Source organism: Pezoporus occidentalis, unplaced genomic scaffold (genome assembly GCF_034315485.1).
Source record: "Pezoporus occidentalis ecotype Australia unplaced genomic scaffold, CSIRO_AGI_Poc_V1 ctg227, whole genome shotgun sequence".
Taxonomy (NCBI): Eukaryota; Metazoa; Chordata; class Aves; order Psittaciformes; family Psittacidae; genus Pezoporus; species Pezoporus occidentalis.
Window position 1 is genome coordinate 61,855 of NW_026914148.1, and position 23,630 is coordinate 85,484.

General features: G+C 38.9%; 1 protein-coding gene across 4 annotated transcripts in view; it reads left to right on the forward strand.

The window, feature by feature from the left end:
* The window catches only part of ADCY7 (adenylate cyclase 7), a 68,889-nt gene that overhangs the window by 23,355 nt on the left and 21,904 nt on the right, over nt 1-23,630 (forward strand). For 3 of the 4 annotated variants that reach the window (XM_062621070.1, XM_062621071.1, XM_062621072.1), the window contains exons 2-9: nt 8,940-9,347; nt 10,622-10,822; nt 14,936-15,100; nt 15,875-16,024; nt 18,266-18,414; nt 18,724-18,835; nt 21,298-21,425; nt 21,656-21,814. In XM_062621070.1, the coding sequence (XP_062477054.1) occupies nt 9,177-9,347; nt 10,622-10,822; nt 14,936-15,100; nt 15,875-16,024; nt 18,266-18,414; nt 18,724-18,835; nt 21,298-21,425; nt 21,656-21,814 (1,235 nt within the window). In that variant the 5' untranslated portion in view covers nt 8,940-9,176. Of the gene's footprint in view, nt 1-8,939; nt 9,348-10,621; nt 10,823-14,935; nt 15,101-15,874; nt 16,025-18,265; nt 18,415-18,723; nt 18,836-21,297; nt 21,426-21,655; nt 21,815-23,630 lie in introns of those variants that run through there. The other variant, XM_062621074.1, reaches the window with a different exon arrangement.

Below are 23,630 nucleotides of genomic sequence, written 5' to 3' on the forward strand. Positions count from 1 at the left end.
CATGTTCAGTGTGTGTGTGTTTGAATGTTTTTTTAACTTTTGAATATCTGTCAGCATGTCCAACCATAGTTAGAAAAGTAATGTTGCAGCCTCATGCAACATCATTAGCCTGTGTTTCTTGATTGCTTTACTGAGCAGAAAAGCTGAGGCATATTCAGAATATTGCTATACAAATGAGATTTTTTTTTCTAGATATAATTAACTAATTATATATTGAGTTTAGGAAGTCTGTCAGCTTGAGAACTTTTGTTTGCCTTATGCTTATAATTCTGTGTCTTAAATGATAATATCAGGAAAAATAACCTCTTGACAGTTTAAACATACCTTTCTTGAAGTGATTTTTTTTCTTATCACTAATTTCAATATAGTCTTAGTCTTATGTAGTGTAATACACTTTTTTCCTTAAAAAAAAACAAACCCAGAACAACAAAAAAATCCCAAACCCTGGAAGCGTCAAGGATTTTAGTTTTTGTAAAAATTGGGGTATTCTAGTAGAAATCGAGGCTTTTACATGCACACACACACCCTTCAACCATATTTCTGTATGAGCTGAAAACTCTTGTTTTTCCTCATAGTGTTCAAGTTAAATATTCTATGTTTCAGTGTCGCTTTGTTTTTATATTTTCCTGCATCTTATATAGCTTAACGTTGCAGGGTTTATTATTGCAAATAACTGCAAAAGCATTCTGCATGTGGTGAAATTGAAATTACACAATAAAAAGCTATCCTGACTTCTGAGGCCACGATGTTCAAACACACAAATTTTTAAATAGGTCACTGAAAGCTTAAAATGTAAGTGAATATTGACTTTTGTAGTAGTACAGTTTTAAACCTGCTAAAGTCAGAAAATCTATCTGTGAGATGTGGCAGGGAGTCTGGGAATCATGAAATAATCACACACCTTGGAGTCTGAAAGATGCAAAGCACAGCTCAGTTCCTTTCTGGTGTGATGTATCTTTTTACACCCTGCGGTTTGCTGCTTATGAAAACCAGTATTATAAAAAGACTACTTTACCTCCCCTCCCTCCCCTGCTGAGCCAGACCCAGCAGTTAATTATAAGGCCTAATAGATTTGTTGGTTGAACCATCACGTGTTTGCACAATAAACTACCTTAGAACAGTAGTAAAACCTTCCATATAATTGCGTTGCACCAATCTGGTTATATGGATTCTTTCCTTTTCACTATATTAGTTTGTGAGCTGGTCTTAAATTACAAACCTTCAGTGTCCTGAGCCATCTTCTGTCATCATTTCTCTGTCCTGCCTGGATCCATAGAGTTTTCTTTCTGTGACTAATCTCTCCTCAAAGCTCATCCTGTAATAATAGGGGTATTTAAAAATGAGCAGCAACCCCCACCAGTTCTAGAAGTTAAATTCTTGGTATTCTTAGGCTGTGGGTCTGTGAGACATGATGACTCAGTTTAACAGCTCTCTGCTACCCTTGCTTTCCTACTTGCGGTTTGCCTTTCCTTTCCACATGCTGGGCCAACTCCAGAGCTCATCAGTACCTCTGCTAGCTGTTGCACCTCACCACCCTGACAGAGAAGTGACTGCCAAAAAATAACTCTCTGTAGTTGTAGTTGGTGAACAAGCTCTGAAGAGAGCCCAGCGGTTGCAGGAGCTGGGTGCCTGGGCAGGCAGGTCCTGCAGCTGCGCAGGATAGGTGGTCCCAGTGGGTGAGACCTGCTTCTTTGAGTGCTCTGAGCCAGCTTTAGGCTCAGGTCTGTGTTTGTGAAACCACAGCCTCTGGTATTTTACATCTTCCATTTTTACTGGTGACCAAAAACCTGTTTTTGAATTACACAATTTGTGTAATCTGAGATAGGAATAACAGGTTATTCCTATTTTAAAGGCTATTCTAGAAGAAATGTCATGAGAAGAAGCAATCTACTGAAATACGATGGTGAATAAAGTTCCGTCTCAATGCTTGCCTTTCAGTGGGTTCAGCACTATCATTGTCATGGCTCTCAGTGTTCAAGGGCACAGCCTAAGTAACGTAATGTCATATTTTACTCCAGTCTTTCTGACTTGTGGTGGGATTTCTTATGCCTCATGATTTATTTATTTATTTATTTCCTCATGAAATGACAGGCTACTTTTCTGCATTGATTTGGCTTTTTTGTGTAAATACAGTTTTGAGTCATGATGTGCTGAAGTGGGTATGCTCACTTTTTGTAAGAAAATAGTTTGTAAATATAAGTATTGCAGAAGGAGCTCTTCAGAAATTAGATGTGATTAAGGTGAAATTTCACAGGAAAACCTTCTTTTTTTTATATATATGTATATACACACGCACATAAGGTTTACCTGCGCAAGTAATATTCACCACTGTTAGCAGATAGATAATTAAAACCCCATCTGTTCGCCATGTAATTCTTGTATGAGCAGAAAAAGAGGAGGTGACTGCAGGCTAGCATTTGAAAGCAAAGTCTAAAAGGAAGAAGTGTTGTCTTTAACATGAATGGTATTTCCTGTGGTGTATGTTTGGATTGCTAATGTTCATTTCCTAGACTGAATTAGTTGTGGAGTCCACTAGACTGGAGATTATTTTTGCCTGAGATTCATAATTCATCTACTGATCTGCTTCAATTATTCTACTGGATGTTTGTAGATCCTTGATTCTCTTTTAATATCTGCAAATGGGTAATTACGGTCAGCAGTCATTCCTATCATGGAAATTGCTAAAGTAATTTCAGAAACGATGTTGTCATTTGTGTGAAACAAAAGACGTAATGGAAATCAAAACTGCACCTTCTGTCTCTGGTGCTGTAATAGTTAAAGGTGGAAAAACTGGTTCAGCTTGCTTTTGTGCAGAAGTATAAGGCAATATATATCACTTGGGTTTTGCTTAGTAAGGTTTCCTTTAATATTTCATGGGTGAGACTGCTTTTTAGTAAACAAACATCTTTAGGTGAGCAAGACCTGAGTCCTTGGCAAACGAAGAGCTAAGTGAAAAAATACTTCAGGAATTGTGCAGGCAGATGTGGATGTGTTTGTGAACACATCAGTAATCTTGAAATGAAGAACTGACCTGCAACATACTCTGGTCCCATTTGGAAAAGCATTAACTTGATCAGTAGCTGCTGTGAATGACTATCCCAAGAGAAGGGGAGGAAGGACATGATCACTAGCCATTTGTGCATCCTGTTTGTGTGAGAAAGTGCAGGTTGCAGGTTTACCAGATCTGTTCCCCAGCCAGCAACAGAGCTAGCAGCTGAAAACTGTTCATGCTCTGCAAAAACAGAGACAAAGAGGGCCATCCCAAGAACTGTGGTGTCTGATTTTTGTATTCGGTCACACATGATTCTTCCTGTTGTTCCACCTTGCATTGCTGGAGGAAGCATGCTTTTTGTGCCACAGTTTAAGACAAGTCACTGCTCTCTTGATGCCTTCAGTGTTGTTCTGTTTTCTTCCTCCACTGTCTGCCCTTGCATTGCTCCTTGTGGACAGTTGCTGGGAAGAAAAGTGCTGCAGTTGCATCAACACCCTTGTGCTGATGTGTGACCTGCAGTGGTTTGAATACAGAAAAAGAAAGGAAAAAAAAGGGCCTAGTGCAGTGTGCCTGAAACAAATGCATCCACATGTTGTGGGGGCAAACTGATGGGCCTCTGCTCCTTACTTAGCTGTAGATGGGATGGATGTGTGCAGCAAAGTGGCGCCTACCTTTAGCTCCAAGCAGGCAGTGAGGATGGGGGGCTTTCTGGAGGTAAGGCAGCTGTCCAGACAGCAGAAAAGGTCACTGGAACTGAAAAAGAGCTGTTGCATACTGGTGACTAACTACTGCAGGTCAAAAGAGCTGGGGCCTAGGGGCAAGACCTTTTAGTTATTAGCAGGACAAAGACTCAAGCCGAACTTTTAATCCCAATATATTTTGAGAGGCATTTCAAGAAGCCTGGAGCTTTATGCCATTTGCCTGTTTACTGTTGTTTCAGAAAAATAAAACCTTAGCAGTCAAAACTTCAAGGGGCTTCTGAAATGCAAGAATTTGATGTGATTCTGTTTCAAGTTGATAGAAAAATCAACTTGGATTTTCCTGGCTATGTAGTGCTGCTGTGCAGGCAGGGCTGAACAAATCACTGAAAGGCAAAAGTCATCTCCATTTCACAAACTTTTGCATTATTTTACAGATGGTCACCTCGCCAGAGTATGAAATTTGAGGTGCTAACAAATTTGTTTGCATGACAATTTGCCATTAGAATGGAAAATACATTGTTGATGCACCTTAGAAAGTAGTAATAGTCTATTTAGAAAATAAGATGGGAAGAAGAATGATCTGTTTAGTAACTAGCCATATTATGAAAATGCGGTATGAAAATATATTAGAAAAAATATGCTTGTGGTGCAGATACGTTGGTGAAGGATTTTACCTAGAGGTACACTACATATTATTTATGACAAGACTAGAGACAGGAAATGAGGGAAGTCCTTGCTGCTTTGGAGGCACAAGGAATTGTGCTCTTACCCCATCAGTTGATTTGCCTCATCTGCCCTGAATTTTCTGCTTTGCGTTGTAAAATGTTGGTCTGTGTGATGCATGTTCCCAGATCAGTTTTCCCTGTGAAGAGACTTGGTTCTTTTCTAGCTACTTACCTTAAGCAAACTGCCAAAGAAAGAGGCTTCTCTGATTTTTGTAACATGACTGTTAGTGTAGCCTGTGATACCATGTTCCAGTTAGTTTTATGTAAAACAGTTGGTCTTTGTAGGCTTTGTAGCAGTCTCTGTAGGCTTTGTAGTGTGGTCATGTCTGTTCTGCAATGGTTTAGTCCAGGCCAGTTCCTAAGAAAGTCTTGTGTATTGACACAAAGCACTCTGGACAGTTTTAACTAGCCCAGGAGAACAAAAGAGATTCAGTCCAAGCCTAGTAGCCTAATGAAATATCGGCTTTCATATGTTTTGTGAAGTCTTACGGCTTTTCAGTAGGATATCAGAGAGCTTGAAAATTCCTATCTGTGGGGAGAGGAGCACAGAGCAGTCAGAAATACCCAGACTTATGGAAGACTGTTGTATTTTTTGCTTGCAGATGAAAAGTGGCTGTGCATGTGTGCTAGGTCTTGCCCAGTACATAACTAGTTAAGATTCTTTTGCGAATCTGAGCACAGCCTTATTCCCAGTGGCTTGAAATAGAGTAGTCTTGGAAGGCTGTAGCTGTCCTGACTGATGTTCTGGGAGGAATCCTATTGTACAGGGTTTTTTTTTTATGCCTATCATGTGTCCAAAGTTTGTTCTCACGTATTCATTAGGCAAATTTCTTTAGGTAGCCAAATGTTTTTCATGTTAATTGGCATGCAGATGGCTGTGGAACTTGCCCAGATCTGACTAAATGATATTTCTTTGTTTGATGGACATTCCTGTAGTTTCTTAGTGCAGTTTCCAACCCCTATTGTTGGGGTTGTTTCTTATAGATATCGATCTGGTTGACAAATTGTTCCTTCTCCTTTCTAATTTTTCAGAACACAGTGAAGGCTTCTAAAGAAATTAGGGTTTGGTTGTTTTTTTTTTTTTAATTTTTTTTTATTGAACAGATGATCAGAGCAGCTAGATCCAGTCTCCACTTGGCTTGGTGTGTTGCCACTGGTAATTCCTGGGAGTGCTTCTTGATTTCTGGGCTTATTGCTGTTCCAGGGTTACACCTCTCTAGTGGTGTGAGAATAGCCGGCCTCCAAGAAACAGTTATAAGAAAAAAAGCAAAAATGATGCTGTGGTGCACAGGGCTCATGTGAGCTTTAAATATATGAGCAGGAGTATATTACATTGATGATTTTAGTAGGGTGTAGTGCCGTCCCTGAGGTAGAAGCTTTTTTTCTCTCTCAAGGCTGTCTTCTACATTTTCAGAAGGTTGCTGGAAAAATTGTCAGAGAAGAAGGGGGAAGGGCACAAAGAGTGGTGACTTCCAGCCTAGTCTGTGGAAGTTTCTTAAACAAAAGGTTGTCTTGTACATTAATGGAAAGGGGTAATGCCGGTAGTGTTAAAAAAAAAAAAAAAATCAACATCAAGCTGCTAAGTGTTTGTAGTGGTTTTGGAGCCAAAATACAATTCCTATGCTAATATACATGTATGTGTATTTCTGGTTTTGATTGTAAGGTGATGATTGGGAGATCATTATATTTGTCACATGGAAAAATGTGTTTGTTTAACTAATGCATAATTGCATGATTCTCAACTAGCCAGTTTTGTGTGCTGCAAGTAATTTGCAATCTAAATAAATATTTAACTTGTGCTGAAGGAGCACAAGTTGCTCTTGTACTTCTTAAGGGGTGTGGTAGCAGCAGCGGGACATGGGATGCAAATCAAAACTAATTCAGAGTTGAATTATTCATTTCAAAGTAGCATTTATGCAGTGTATTATAGATTCTTGATAAACCAGTACGGTACTGTTTGGAGCATTATTTACCTAACAGAGTTTTGAGAAGCAGATCTATGACATTCATAATTACTTATATATCCACAAAGATCAGTGGACAAATGAACAAATTGATAAGGCAGCAATCTCTTTTTCATTAAAATGGAATAAATCATTGAAGAGACATGTCTCTTCAACTTGGTGTCCTGTAAAACTGTTAAATAATAATGGGAGATGGTTCCAAGCTAACATTTGACATCTTTTTCATCTTTTGAACATTAGATAGCTGAATCACAGCCACACAGTGTAGTTCTGTAGAATAGATTGTCCCTGTTTTTTTTTTTGTTTGTTTTTTTTTCATTGGCATAGAAGCATAAATTACAGAAAGCGGGCTGTGAAGTCATTTTTCTTGGATTTTAATATTAAGTAGTCCGAGACGGGATTGCTTGTCTCTCATAATTGTGAATGTATTACTGCTTAGCAATGAGCAGTTTTTTTTAGAAAATGGATTTGGTTCTGCTAACTAAAAAAAATAACCCTGCCTCTCACAATACCCATTATCATAAAAATTACCCTCAAAATCATATTTCTGCAAGTTCTAAGTATGTTAAAGAACCCTTTTCATTGTTTCTAGTCTGAAAATACACTTTTTAAAGGGAACTGGGACAGGAAACCTATAATCTCTTCTGTATATTGTAGATCACATCAGGCAGAGTGCATACCTGCACTTACGCCCCCATGGTAAAGGAATTCTTCAGGCTGTTCAGTGAGTTGTTGTCCTCTTCAGTGCGTCACAGTCATATCCTTCCCACTGTGTATAGTGTGTTGTCTTTGTTACTGAAGGATGAATTCTGAGTAAAATACTTGCCCCTGATAGTCTCATCTTCAGAAAAAACTGGCCTATACTCAAGGAATTTTGCAGACACCTGTATGACTTGGAAAACGCATTAGGGCGTGATCTGAATGTTTCAGTTTGTTCTGGGCATCTTCTTTACTTTACGTGTACGTCATTTCCATGTTGCATTTACCCATCTTTGCAAGAGCATTGCTACGCACAGCAGATGTATGATTACCAGAAGAATTTTATTTTTCAGGTGAGAAATGGGAGGCCTTTTATTATGAAGAAAAACTGAGTAATAACCAGTGTAGGTGGGATATTAGGTGTACCATTAACTATACACAGGAAAGAAGTATTGAAAGATGTCTTATTTCAGTTTTTAATACATATGTGAGCTTATTCTGAATAAAAGTAATAAAATAATCTTTTCTGGTTTTGTGATTAATCCAAGTTTGTGATAAACTCTGGGCATTGGGTTGTAGTTACTCATTTTGCTGCAAAATTAACATTTTTGTCCAGTCTCACCATTGGCATATCTGGTTTTGTCTGCTTGGCCATTAGTAATTAGGTAGTATGCTGGTGTTTGGCTCTATTTACATAGGCTAAATCACTCAGTATGTCTTCTGAAACTTTTTCCTTTACACCACTTCTGGTTGTAGTGTGAATGCAGTCTCAACACGTGTGTCTGGTTAAATGCTTTGCCTTTTGAGAGTAAGGATTTGCCTTTTCTGCAAGTCTTTTCGCGGGTTCTTTTTCCCCAGAGCAATAACCTTGGGCACCATGGTGATGGTAGTGAAGTGGCAAAAAAGCTGTTGTGCTGCTACCAAGTTTTATTAAAACTTCTTCTGAAATCCTGTTTTTCATGCTTCCCTCCATCCCATCCCCCTGCTTTCTTTTTGGTTTACATGTCTTGGCATTGAGTGAACTGTATTCGTGAATCTATTTGAAAGACAGTGGTCGTTAGTAATTAACAATACGGTTCATTCCTTAATGTTCGTTGTTAACAGAACACACTTATTGCCTTGGAAACACTATTAATTAGAGTTGAGTGAAGTATACAGAACTAGATGTTAACTATCTTTTTTCGTTTAAAAAAGAGTTTAGTGATTTTTGGTGTGGATGGCTGTATTCTTTTCTCTTTTTCTATGCCTTTTAATTAAAGTGTGAAAGGAATAAAAAAAGACTATTTCTTAATTTTTAAGCTGTATGTTCTGAAGAAGAATACAATGTATAATGTGATTAAACTTCCATATATACACACGCATGGAGGCATGCACAATCTCTTCAGAAGAGTTAGTTACACAACACGCTCATGGAAACTCAGTCATTTGCTCAAAAGGCAGCAGAACAGAGCTAGTACGGTTTTGATATGAAAATGTTTCAGCTGTTAGGGCAGGGCATAGTTGGTGTGTGCAGGGCAGGCACTGGTGAGCACTAGCTGAGCCCTGTCCCTCTGTCTGCCAGGCACTGTTGCCCACTGACAGGGCTGCTGGGCTTCCACCCTGTGAGCAAGAGACTGGTTGCTCACTGGTTAGAGCATTTGAATAGGAAGTTTAAGGAATGTGCTTTACCTTTTTTTTTTTTTTTTTTTTTTGCCTTGGGCAACACTCTATGCACGTGACTGAATACATTCAGTTGATGATACTGTGTCTCAGCAGAGTTCATCCTGGGAAGTGAGATTCAAGCTTATCGAAAGGAGTTATAGACTTGCAAAATAATAAAAAAATCACACACCAGAACCTCTTTTCTTCACAAATACAGGTTGGTGATAATTTGCCTGTGGTTGTGGGGAGGCTAACTCCACTGCTTCTTGTTGCTTTGGAAATCTGAAGTTAATGCTCATGAGAAGTAAAGCCAGAGAACGTGAGTTACTCAGTGTGCCTGAAATCTACAGAGCCAGCAGTGAAAAGGCAGACCTTCTCTTTGAAGCACTGGCTTTAGCTGTGACTTATTCTGTGCACTGGGAACTGAGAGCAATAGCGCTTAACCTAGGAAAAAATGCCAGCTAAAGGTAAATACTTCTTCAATGAAACTGATGACTGTAGGATGTCAGACCCACTCTGTGAGAAGTACCGCTATACGAGCCAGCAGCACCCACTCCTCCTACTGCTGCTCTTCATTGCAATCATCTTCTGGACTACTCTAATTATAGTCTTTTTTACCACTGAGGTGAGTATATCTTTTTCTTTGCGTTTGATATTTACAAAGATGATAAGTTGCTGTAACAGCACACGAAACACTTATCTAAATAATTTTTTGGGCTGCATGGTTATCAAAGTTGCAGTGTTGAAAGAAATCAAATAATTATGTATGTAATGTTGTGTATGTTTTGAAGGGACAGGGAAGAGAGGAGAGTGTTTACAGGCACATGCAGTTACTATAAGTATTGTTCTTGTCTTCCTGTATGTTATGAAAAAATCATAATTTATGCTAAATGGTAGCTATGATAGTAAATTAGTAATAAAGGGACCAAAGAAGGAACAAGAACGTAAGTTAAAATGTACTTAATTTCTCATATTTTGTTTTTTAGAGTCAGCTAAGAAATGTGAAATAATATAGTGATTCATTGGTTATGACTTCTTGAGGTGATTTTTTTTGTTTTGTTTTTATTTAAGCATTTGTAGATATTAATTCAAACACAACAGGAATCTCCCAATACAATGGGTGACCCATTGAATCAATAGTTAGTAAAGAATAGGGATCCTGTAGGCATAGGAAAGATGCAGCTTAAAGAATTTGTTGTTGCATAGTATAAACTTTCTGTAAAGAAATTTAGTGTCCAAGTCAGTCCAGTTGGCAGCTGTTGAAAAGGGGAGTTGATTTAAAGATAATGTAAAAGGTAATAAGGGAGCTGTTCTAATCCTTCACTGGCTTCTAAAACAGCTCTCCAAATACTGTGCTTCATGATAAAGTGCCTTTATGTCTCTCTAGCAATGAATCTAATCTTACCGATTGCATTTGTATCCCTTTTAGCTTTTATTATCTTAAAAAAAGAAAGAAGTAGCAATACTACTTATATGTAAGAAGTCATCTCCTGTAAAACTTCAGGAAAGAGCTGTTGAACAACTTTTTAGTAAAGCTTGAACTCTTCAAATGCTTTAATTTGGGTACACCTGCATTGTACAATATAGTGTAGTTAGACCTTAGCTTAAAAGACAAACCTGCTAATTTTGGAAATAATAATGGTGGAACTGGGGTAGACTGGGTATCTATAATAGTATTTATTATATTATCTCTGTGTGTGTGAATATGAGGAAGTGCTAATGCTGCCAAAGTTAGACTACTTAGGAACTCAGGTTAGCATATTTTAAAGCTATCTAAAGCTGTTTCCAGGACAGTATAGTATAGCATTTTATGGTTTGTGTGTTTTTTTTTTTTTTTTCTGTTTTTTTTTTTTAAGGGGACATTTAGACCAACTGTAACACTTTGTTTTCCTTTTGCAGGAAGCACATAATCATCTTGCCTTCATTATTGCAGTATGTGCTGCTCTTGTCATATTTGCAGTCATGTACTTACTTTTATGTATTGAATCCCTGTTTCGGAGGTGGCTGATGCTATTTGGAGTTATGATTTGGGTTTGCTTCTTAATCGTAGGATATGTATCACTTTTTGAAAGAGAAAATGATTACCAACTGTGGGAACAGGTGTGTATATCTTGTTTATTCAGGTACTTACCTGAAACTTCTAGCCAGTATATATGAATGTGTTTTGTGGGCTTTATTTTTGCTGAATATTATAATTGCATAGTAATTTTTTTGTGAGATTTAGATTCATGTTCCTAAATTGGTTTTATTAGTTTATTTTAGTAAATTTTAGCTTGTATTCTTTATTATAATGAAATACAGTTCAGCTGAGAAAATTGGATCACTGTATAAATTTGTGTAGGAATTGCATCATGAAGTTATAATTAAATTGTATTTTTATTTGTCTCTTGCTGAATCTTAATTACCCTGAATTCATCTTTGAGAGAATTTTTCATGAATAATACTTGCTTTGTTAATTTATAGGGTCGAAATGGTGTTCAAGAAATGTATAAAGGAGTCTAGAGCTGGGTGTGCCCTAGGGAGCCTGTTTTCAAGTGAACAATAAGAATTAGTGACACATCCTGGCATAGCTGGGTGTGGCTAAAGTCCATTGCTCAGTATCTCTGATCAGAAGACTGGCGATATCATGATGCCAAAAATACCATGATCTGTAGGAAACTCCTCCTAAGATCGCATAATGTAAACAGAAGAGGTTTTAATTGAAATAAAAATTACTTTTTATCTTGTTTTGCTGACTATTCCCCTCTTTATTTCAAATAACGAAAGATTTAGCTTATCAGTTAAACAGTCAAAATCTGATTTGTGTTATGGCCTAGAGCCAGCACTGTGTATTTACAGTTGCTGTTCAGTGTTTTTTAACTTAAGGAAGAACCTATTAGTTTAGGAAAAAAACAAAATTCAGTGTTCTTAACAAGCATGTAACGAAGCAAGATTTGGTTTTGCTGCTTTCAGTGCTGCAAGCCACTGTCTTGTGTTGTCATGTGATAATAATTCATTATTATTGATTTAAAGCCTAAAATATAAAGAGATGTTAGATTAGAAAGTAGAACTAAGCAGGTGCACTTAAGACTTTTAAGTTACGAATTTATCACTAATTAAAGCTATTACTTAAAAGCAGGTATGACCTTTACTTGTCCATGCTTATAAAACTGTTACACAGTGTTTAGAACATTGTGTAATAGGGCTTGTACATGTGGCAGAAAAGGTATTTTTCAGTCCACCTAAATTGGTAAACATCATAGAGTCATGGAATGATTTGGGTTGGAATGAAAATGAAAAGATAACTTTGGTTGAATGAAAACTTATATTCTTGTTTGTTTATTGTTGTCCCAGTAAAGCTATCAATTCTGGCAAATCTTTTAATGCAGACTGCGCCTTCACAGTATCACAGTATCACAGTATGCTGGAGATTGGAAGGGACCTCAAAAGATCATCTAGTCCAATCCCCCTGCCAGAGCAGGAACACCTAGATAACGTTACACAGGAATGTGTCCAGGCGGGCTTTGAATGTCTCCAGGGAAGGAGACTCCACAACCTCCCTGGGCAGCCTGTTCCAGTGTTCCGTCACCCTCACTGAGAAGAAGTTCCTTCTCAAGTTTAAGTGGAACCTCTTGTGTTCCAGTTTGCACCCATTACCCCTTGTCCTATCATTGTTTGCCACTGAGTAGAGCCTGGCTCCATCCTCGTGACACTCCCCCTTTATATATTTATAGGCACTTATAAGGTCACCCCTCAGTCTCCTCTTCTCTAAACTATAAAGACCCAGCTCCCTCAGTCTTTCCTCATAAGGGAGATGCTCCACTCCCTTAATCATCTTGGTTGCCCTGCGCTGGACTCTCTCCAGCAGCTCCCTGTCCTTCTTGAACTGAGGGGCCCAGAACTGGACACAATATTCCAGATGGGGTCTCACCAGGGCAGAGTAGAGGGGAAGGAGGACCTCTCTCGACCTACTAACCACCGCCCTTCTAATACATCCCAGGATGCCATTGGCCTTCTTAGCCACAAGGGCACAGTGTTGGCTCATGGTCATCCTGTCGTCCACTAGGACCCCCAGGTCCCTCTCTCCTACACTGCTCTCTAGCAGGTCGTTCCCCAACCTATACTGGAACCTGGGGTTGTTCCTGCCCAGATGCAGGACTCTACACTTTCCCTTGTTATATTTCATCCCGTTATTCCCTGCCCAACTCTCCAGCCTGTCCAGGTCTCGCTGGATGGCAGCACAGCCTTCTGGCGTGTCAGCCACTCCTCCCAGCTTAGTGTCATCAGCAAACTTGCTGATAGTACACTCAATTCCCTCATCTAAATCATTGATGAATATATTAAATAATACCGGTCCCAGTACTGACCCTTGAGGCACTCCACTAGTTACAGGCCTCCAACTAGACTCAGCCCCATAGACTACAACTCTCTGGCTTCTCTCCTTCAGCCAGTTCGCAGTCCACCTCACTACCTGGTCATCCAGTCCACACTTCCTCAATTTAGCCGTGAGGATGCTGTGGGAGACTGTGTCAAAGGCTTTGCTGAAGTCAAGGTAGACCACATCCACCGCTCTGCCATCATCCATCCACCGCGTTATTTCCTCATAAAAGGCTAAGAGATTGGTCAAACATGATTTCCCCCTGGTGAAGCCATGTTGACTGCCCCTCATAACCCTCTTATCCTTGATATGCTTTAAGATGGCACCAAGGACAAGGTGTTCCATCACTTCCTTTAAAGAAGCTCATGTCTGGAATGACACAAGTTGAGTTGCAGTGATGAGATGGAGCTGAACCAGGAACACAGCAATATTTTCTAATTACAGAATCACAGAATCCTAAGGGTTGGAAGGGACCTCCAAAGATCATCTAGTCCAACCCTCCTGCAAGAGCAGGGTAACCTAGAGTACATCACACAGGAGCTTGCCCAGGCGGGCCTTGAATATCTCCAACGTAGGAGACTCCACAACCCCCCTGGGCAACCTGTTCCAGTGATCTGTCACTCTCACAGTAAAGAAATTTTTCCTGATGTTCACATGGAACCTCCTATGCTCCAGTTTACACCCATTGCCCCTTGTCCTATCACTGGACATCACTGAAAAAAACCTAGCTCCATCATCCTGACACTCACCCTTTACATATTTGTAAACATTGATGAGGTCACCCCTCAGTCTCCTCTTCTCCAAGCTAAAGAGTCCCAGCTCCCTCAGCCTCTCCTCATAAGAGAGATGTTCCATTCCCTTAATCATCTTTGTAGCTCTGCGCTGGACTCTTTTCAAGCAATTCCCTGTCCTTCTTGAACTGAGGGGCCCAGAACTCGATACAATATTCCAGATGCGGCCTCACCAAGGCAGAGTAGAGGGGGAGGAGAACCTCTCTTGACCTGCTAACCACACCTTTTCTAATGCACCCCAGGATGCCATTGGCCTTCTTGGCCACAAGGGCACCTTGCTGGCTCATGGTCATCCTCCTATCCACCAGGACGCCCAGGTCCCTTTCCCCTTCACTACTGTCCAGCAGGTCAGCCCCCAACCTGTACTGGTACGTGGGGTTGTTCTTCCCCAGATGCAAGACTCTACACTTGCCCGTGTTGAATTCCATCAAGTTCCTCTCCATCCAACTCTCCAGCCTGTCCAGGCCTTGCTGAAGAAGGGTTGAAGGGTTGTTAATTTCCATATATATGAGCTAAACACTATAGCAAAGCTCTAAGTATGGATTTAATTTTTATAGACCTTCCATCTGTTCCCTAGCAGTTTAGTGGACCATTGTGCATTTTGTAAAATCTGTGCAGCCAAATATGTAGTTAGTGGCAATAATGATTATTGTGTCAGCAACAGTAAGTGTTGGTTGGATTTTTTTTTATTTTTATCAAATACAGAATAAATATATATGTGTGATTGGGTGGTATTAACATTAGAATAATAACTTGGAGAAGGTAAGAAATCTGATTCTATTCAGTATTGCTATCCTTGCAACACACTATTCCTGTTATGTCCCTCCAAGCAATTTTTCCTCTATAGCAGTTCCCTCCAGGCTTTTAGGACTACCACTGTCCTTATGGTTTTAATTGTGCTTTTGGAAATGTCAACATTTAATTGTTCATTAATTGTTTAATTTAATGAGCAAGAATCCTGCTACTTTTGTCCTTATTCTGTAGTGATTTTTTGACAGGCACCTCATATCATGTATGTGTGATTATTTTCCTTTTTTAAATTTCTTTCTATCTTTCTTTCCAAAGGTGCCATTCTTTCTATTCATAATCTTCACAGTTTATACCATGCTACCCTTTGGGATGCGAGGTGCTGTCATAATTAGCATTCTTTCTGCTCTCTCCCATATTATTGTTCTAAGCATTATGGTAAGCATGACTTCTCAAGAAAATAAGGAATCCATTCTATTTCAGGTAAGGAAATACTCCTTGTTAAGTAATTAAAAGCTGTGGTCTTATCACTATTTGATATTGGCATAACTATCCTGTTTAAATAAGTTCCAAGCTTCCACATGGATCTTTCACCTACATGCATTTGGAGGTTGGGCCCAGTGTGGTTTTCAGGCTTTTCAGAAAATTGCAGTTATTTTAATCTCAAATGAATTTTGGTTTTCTGACCTAAGTGGAAGAAGAATAATTATTATTTTAATTTCTTTATTAGGTAACTCAAAATATGTCAGACTTTGTCACAGTCTTCTTCCCAGTCTGTGCTGTTTCAGATGGGTTTGTCTAATTTCACCTGGCACTGCCTACTGGGTGGATCAAAAGGGCTTTTGCTGCCCTGGGGGGTTAGTAGGACCTGGAAGTGCCACTCTGTGTTTTTTTTCATAAGTTTCACCAACACTTATTAGTATAGTGTGTTGAAAGGAGCACCCCATCTCTTCTGATGCAAGTGTGTTTGCACGTTTCTGCCTGTATCAAACATTTGTGCCTGCAAATAAATGCTAACTGATATAGCAGAATTTTCTGTTTCATTATACTACTCTACGTTTGGACAGGAATGTCTGTGACTGTGCAAATTAGCTGATATCCCCTGGTGCATCTTGGCTAATTGCAACACTGAGATTTTGTGTGTGACGGGGTAAATTGCATGCGGCTTGGGGTAGATAGTTTTTCAGGGACTAGCATATATGTTAGTGAAGTATCAATGACTGCTCTGCAATAGATAAATATTTTTCTTCTGTGCAGCTGTTTGCCAATGCTATCATTTTCTTTTGTGGTAACTTGATGGGTGCATTTCACAAACGCCAAATGCAGGTTGCTTCGTGGGATTTGTATAGATACACCTTAAAGTGCATTCAGGTCCGAATGAAATTGAAGATTGAAAAGAGGCAACAAGTGAGTGAACTAATTCATATTATGAATTGTTTGTTTTAATTTCTGAAGTCTGTATAATTTTATAAAGTTGGTGACTAATGCATGTTGGAAGGGTTGGTCCAATCTTTGAGATACCCACCTAGTGTCAAAAACAAAAGTTGTGCCATTTGTAACAAAAGAAGGAAGTTAAAGGGAGGAAGCTGTTCTCTGTGGCTTGTCTATATGAAAATCACTGTATTTGTAACAGGAATGTAATTTCCAGTTATTTTAGGTACTTTTTTCCAAGTGTAAGATGTTACTAGAACTGGCCCAAGGTAACTTAAAAGAACATGCCCTTGCTGCCCTGAAAAATACTTGTAATTTCAACAGTTAGTTTCATGGTTCCCTTGGTCACATTTTTTTGTTTTATTTGTTCTTGTATTTTCTTGTCTCACAAACTATTTTTCTTTTACTAGAAGAAAATTGGAGCCTAAGGCAGAAAAAGAAACCGTGCAATACATTACCACATTTGAGTATGAAATTGTTTATTTCCGTAAACTCCAGTGGTATTTAAACAATAAGCAAGGAACATAAATTTCTTACCAAGGAAGGATTGTAAAGAAGAATCAGAGCTGAAACTAGGGTGCCTTTCCTCATTTATTCTGGTATAAACAGGGTTAAGAACAGCAGCCCTAGAAGGCTGGTGTGTACTGAGTTCTCTGCCCACAAGTTATTAGGTAAAAGGAAGGGGCTGAAAAGTGACTGACAGGATCAAATTGAAAAGAAGAAAATGCCACAGTGCTAATGCGATCTGTCCTCTGATGCTAATCTTGTGAGATGAGAGGACAAATCTGCATGAAAGTCCTGGCAGAATTTCCCCACACAGCAGCCAGGAAAGCATCTGATCAGCTTATACAGGCACTGTGCTCTCATTCTTTGAGTGATGTGGTAACTTGCATGGTTTTTATGGTTGCTTGTTTGAGGTGTAGATATGGTTGAAGTCCATAGATAGCTTGCTTTCATCTGTGTTGTGATTTGTCAGACAGGTCTGAGTCTCCTTATTGCCACCCAATTTTTCTCTGTGAAGATGATGTGAGAAATGCAGTTAAGTGTTCAACATCACTTCCTTGAAAACTGTGTGTCAGCCTCAAATGTCCCTGTTGCAGTCACTGGGCTGTGCTGTCAGTTTAAATTGCTCCCCAAGGTTGACTTTCCTAGTATTAAAATGCTAGAGGAAGAGAAGGAGGTGTTTCTATTTCTGGGGGCAGTATCAAACTAAATTGTTGTGTATATGTAGTCTAGGGCAGTAATTGATGCTCAAGAGCTCCCACTGCGATCCTAAGGCATTTCATTTTGGTGGCAGGCACTGGTTAAGTAACACTGGCAGCTTACTGCCCTCTGAATGCTGCTGCATTGGGTATTCAGGAAAAGGGGACAGAAAAAGGAAAAGATTTGGTCCAAGAGGACAGCATTTTACTCAGTTACACAATGTGTTGACCTTGCTGGCGATGTCCTCTGAAAAGGTTCCTGCTTGTAGCTGCTCCATGTGACACTTCCTTTTCTCTGGTGGCTGTCTCTGAGGTAGAGTCCTTCCTGGCTTAAAAGTACTCTCTTTTTGTCTTTCTCTTCTGCCCAGCAGCTTAGCAGGGTTGTCTTTTGAAGAAAATACTTTTAAGCCAAAGCCAGTGTAAAACAGTGCACTGGACAGTCAAACAATGTGAGTTTTGAAGACTTCGTATTGTCACTTAGTTCAAAAGACTTTCTTTCAGTGGCATCAGTTCCTTTAAGCTATAGCATGTTGTCGACACTTTGATATCTGTTGCTGCTTTTCCAGCATTTGAGAATTCACCAGGTTTTTAATACTGCATAGTTTTCATTACAAATTATAAGCTTTTATGAGAAGCTTTATCTGACAATGCTAACATAACATTGAGATTGGTGGGCAAAATAAGTGTTCGTTTATCCTGAAATTGTAGTACTGAGTACTGAATTTTTGTGTGTGTCATAGTTACAGAGATATGTCATAGCTAGGTTACAAGGAACAAAAGAAAAAAAAAAGGCAACAACCTTACTTAACTGTAAAATCTGTAATTTTTTGAGAATAGAAATGTGAAAGTCTTTTCTGGGAACCCTGACATACATTACTCAAAGGCTATTTGAATAAAGGCATCTCTCTTTTTCTATTCCTTCTTGCAGTCACTGAAATCCTGCAGTTTCAAATTTACTGTTTTGAGAATTTTGCATCATTGATTTTTTTTATTCTTTTTCCTCTTCTCATTTTAGGAAAACTTGCTTTTATCCATACTGCCGGCTCATATCTCTATGGAAATGAAGCTAGCAATCATAGAGCGGCTAAAGGAAACTAACGATAATAGGCAAATGCATGACAATAACTTCCATAGTCTATATGTGAAAAGGCACCAAAATGTTAGGTAAGTACAAAGTCTAGAAGTAATTGTATTAAGCTGCTGATTCTTAACAATGCATATGGTCCAGTCAAATTAAAATTTAGAAGTAGACTTTTGGGCTGAATATGCATTTTTTCTGTTGTGGGAAGGTAACATGTCATGAACTGATGTGCCATCTTCAAATCAGCTGAGATACTTGAAGCTTTTTTCTGGAGTTGTTTTCCAAGGAGAGAGACACTTTCTATTAAATGCGCTGTAATATTTAAGCTGACTGCGGAATAGACATATCTTCGTATTTCTATTATGTTGATTTTCTCTTTTGTTCCTGTATAGCATTCTTTATGCAGACATTGTAGGATTTACTCGCCTTGCCAGTGACTGCTCTCCTAAGGAACTAGTAGTGATGCTGAATGAACTTTTTGGAAAGTTTGATCAGATTGCAAAGGTAGGTGTTGCAGTTTGTTGTGCAGCAGGGATAAAGGCCACCACTGGAAAAAGAAATTGTCTTTTCCACAAGACAGAAGGCAATTGGTGTTGGTGCTTCTGTATAAATGAAGAACTCTCAGGCACACATTTACATTCATAAATTCAGTTATACTGCATCAGACCAAGATGTTCTTTACTCAGGAGTAATAATTAGTAATGGGTGCTTACAGGAAAATGTAAGAATGGGAAGTCGATTAAAATGGCCCCTATGAAGAGATACCCCTACTACTGACCCTTTAGAATGGCAGTAGTTCTTCCACTTCCAAGTGCTGTTTAACTTCTTTGCAGCGGTAATTGAAAACTTTGGTTTTGAGTTCTCACATTACAGGGACTGTATCATATACTTGTTTGCATGATTTGACTCTATGTGATGGTTTCTGTTACTCCCTAAATCTGATCCTAATCCTAGGCATATGTTCCATCGTAGCCATTGATTTGTTAGTATTATGAGGCAAATACTGCTTTCGGAAAATAAACACTGTGTTTTGTTGCATCTTGTGTGGCAAAAAAAAACCAAAGCCAAACCAACCCAATTTATGCTTCTGGAAATCTAACACTGGTAAAACATAAGTCAAGACTCATGAGTTACTAGCTATCAAAACTTCCCATGGTTTAAAGATGTTGCTTTGATTTCATAATTTACTGTATTTATATATACTCAGTGTAAATCAGAAAAGTAATGGACACGAAAAATCTTGGGGTTGTGAAATTCTAGAAATTCTTCAGAAAAAGTGGAAAAATTCCAAAACCATTAATGTAGCAGAGGAGTGAAATAGCTTTAATTAAACCTTTGTGGATGTCATTGAATAAATTCTTAAATAGATCACTGATTAAAACCTAGCTAAAAACCTAGTTAACAGTTTTGACTAAGTGACATTGCTAAACGTATGTATATGAATTTGGTTGTTGTTAAAACTACTGTAAACAGTTGCTGTAACAAAAGTACTGAGTAATTAGAGAGTCATACTAAATATTGTATAGTTGTGAAGCAGCTATGCAGAACACACAGAATAGGCCATGTCATCTTATTTGCCACGAGTTTTTTATGTCAGAGTAGAAGTAGAGGTTACACATATTTGGTAATTTTTTGCAACTGTTTTTCAGACATAAAAATGTAGAAGATCCTAGATTTTGAGTGATACGTTTCATTTTCTCCTGTCTGCAAGTTGCACAGTTTAAAAAATGTCTGGATTTAGTGAGTCAAGGTCTTTTGCAACCCTGTGGTTGAATGTAAGAAGAGATTCCTGCTTTTTGAGCTATTTTTGTTCTGCTGGGGAGTGTTCTCAGTCATCTTTTCCATACTGTAAAAATGCTGTGGGCTCTGGTTTACCTAGTAAAAGTTGATGGCTAACCTGGACACCGAGCTGGATGCTGAAGTCTAACAGTTCTAATCTATTGCTGGGTTCCCTTGCTGATCATGTAAGCTTGTTGCTTGCTGCAATGCTCAGAACCTCCTGGAGGGTGTAAGATGGTGCAGAATGACAGACATTCTCTTAAGGCTTTGACTGATGAGGGAGAATGGCTTAGTTTGGTGAATTGTCAGTGATTTGAGCTGATTTTTGACTTGATTGAAGAATTGTTGGGCTGGTTCCACAGCAGGGAGGGTTGGGCAACTGAAAGTGTGAGGTGGCTCAAATGAAATCATCTCATCAGTCAAACACTATATAACCTTGCAGAATTAGCCCTGGCTTGCTTGCAACCTTTGTAGTTAAAATTCTTCAAAAGTGCAAAGGACAGCATGAGAAACTCTTTGCTCTTCCCCTTTCCTCCCTCCAGCCAGTCATAGGCAGCAGTATCCTCTGTTGCACAGTTAGGAAAAAGTTTTCTGCTGCCAGATAGTCATGCATGTTTTTCATATTAGAGATAGCAAAGTGTAGTGTCTACAGCTTCCTCTTCAGTCATATTTGAAACAAAAAGTCCCATTTTGTTTCTGCAAAGCTACCAGGTTGGGCAGCTTAATCTGTCACTTCTCTCTAAATTCTGTATGGGTTTTATGATGATGCACAATGTTACATAGGAGGCTGCTGTGCCAAACTTGAGGGAAAGGTAAAGAAACTGCCTCTAGTTCAAGTGTTAATAAAGGCAGAGATTAAAAAATAGACAGGAAGATTTCACCCTTTGGATGCTAAATTCTGTGACAGTTTTATTTTTATTTATAGTTTCTCAGTTGCACACAGTTCCAAGGATAAAGTGAGAAACTAGTAAGATGATTGTATTTCAGAAGTGCTTGAAGTGGTCATTCCTCTTACTCTCCACTGAGCAATACCCAGGCATTTGGATGTGGGAAAAGAGAAATAAGCTTTGCTTTAACAGGGATTGAATGAAGCCTGACTTTCTCAAAATGATACAGACAAGTCCTAGTTTTGGTGTCATTAGCCTACTTGTTTTTTCCTGTTATATATGTTTACTATAATTTCACAGGAGAATGAATGCATGAGAATAAAAATCCTGGGAGACTGTTACTACTGTGTCTCAGGCCTACCTGTGTCCTTACCGGTTCATGCCAGGAACTGTGTTAAAATGGGACTTGACATGTGTGAAGCAATAAAGTAAGTATAGCACAGAAGACTTTTTAACATATTGAGGCTATGAAGATACTGAATAAAGTATTTTTTGTCAACATTCAAAGTAGCTGTAGTTGAATAGTTACACATTGTGTCATAAGTCTTTTGTCTTTTGCACTAAGTGTACAATGAGACTAAATCTTAATGTTATCTCCAGGAGGTGGGGAAAAAATCACAGGTGTAACTTATTCTCTAATACTCTCCTCCCTCCATAGGCAGGTGAGAGAAGCCACGGGAGTGGATATCAACATGAGGGTTGGCATCCATTCTGGGAATGTGCTGTGCGGCGTGATTGGCCTCCGGAAGTGGCAGTACGATGTCTGGTCACACGATGTGTCCTTAGCAAACCGGATGGAATCTGCTGGCGTACCTGGGTGAGGATCTTCCCTGTCAGTGCTAATGCACTCTGTCATTACGGTTTTTATGATCCTGGTTTATGAGTCTGGCATTGTAACTGTGCCATGACACAGACCTTCATAATGAGATGATGACAGTAGGACAAATGTGTACTCACCAGAGCTGTAAAATGCTAATATTTTCTGATTCTGTTTTCAGTGGGCTATAAAATTCTTTTCTTAGGCAAGTGACTGTTTCTTGACCTTCTCTTCATTGGAGAAACTTGTGTGTCCTCAGCAGTGCATTATGTTGATTTAGTTAACTCATGTGGACAGGTATAACATATATTTGTAAATTTACCTAAAGAATACATATACTGTTTAGGTTGACAAGGCAAAGCTGCATATTTAACTAGTGTTTCTGTTAACATTTTGAATATTAATATATTAAATTTATATGGAGAGTGCACCTATATGCACCACCACCAGTGGCCCCCCAAAATGTGAACAACTCAAAATGCAAACAACTCAAAATGCAGTCTGATGAGGAGCATCCAAGCCAGGAGAGTTTGGGGCTGCTGGTTGTTGTGTTTCTCTCTGTAGCATTTGTCATGGGCAGAACAGGAACTAAAGTGAGTGGTCCTGCGTGAAAAAGCTTGAGACAAAGCAGTAATGTAACTTGCCATGTGCTGCTCAGCAGTGCAGAGGATTGGGTTTGAAGCTACTATTCATGCTGCCGTTTTTAAGAAGCTCATTGAAAAGGACAAATACAAGTGCTTTTAAAAATCACCAGCATTTAGAAAAGTATGCTATTTCCCAAGCTGAACTAGGGGATTACAACTAAGCTAAGAAACTTCATCTTCTTTCCTCCCCCATATTGTTTCCCATTTTTCATTACCAAATAAGCCTGTGATTTTGTAGGGTTTTGGTAGTGTGTGCAAATTAGTACTTATTAATTGAATGACATTCATCTGCGTGTATGTTTAAGCATTAAAGTATTGGCTTCTTTTAGAAAGTGATTCTAACCAGGCACATAAAAGGGTTTCTTATTGTTTCTATGCTTCAGTCAGCTTTTAGGTATATGCTTGTAACTTAAAAGTTAATTTCTGCAAAGCAATAAGGGGATATGAATACAAAATTACTTTCTCGCATTAGTGCTCAAAACAGAAAATGAATTCTTGCTTGGTTAAGAGTTGCAATACCATCCACGCCGAATGTTTTAGTGTGTTGACTCAGCACGATTAAACACAAATGCAGAGTTGTAAAGTTTCTTTTGTTGGTAAAGCAAACAACATGACTGAATATGGCATGCAAATATTATTTTCTTAGTCATGTTTAGGACCATTACCTAATCTTGGAAACTTTGTTTATTCCATTACATTCTGCATGCTTATGTTTGATGATCTGTTAAAGATTAAAGCTGGTTGGCATGCTGATTCAGAAATATTACACTTAATGCTTCCTATACCTATATATGTCTAGAGCCCACTTATCATGTGATTCAAAATTAGCCAAAGGAAACCATCAACTGGATGGCATGCTAAGGCACATGAAGATCAACAAGGTGCTTGGTGACAGCCAGCATGGCTTCACTAACGGGAAATCCTGCCTGACCAATTTGGTGGCCTTCTATGATGGGGCTACAGAACTGATGGACAGGGGTAGAGCAGTTCATGTCATCTACCTGGACTTGTGTAAAGCGTTTGACACTGTCCTACATGACATCCTTGTCTTTAAATTGGAGAGACATCAATCTGATGGATGGACCACTTGGTGGATAGAGAACTGGCTGGATGGCCGCACACAAAGAGTTGTCATCAATGGCTCAATGTCCATCTGGAGACCAGTAATGAGT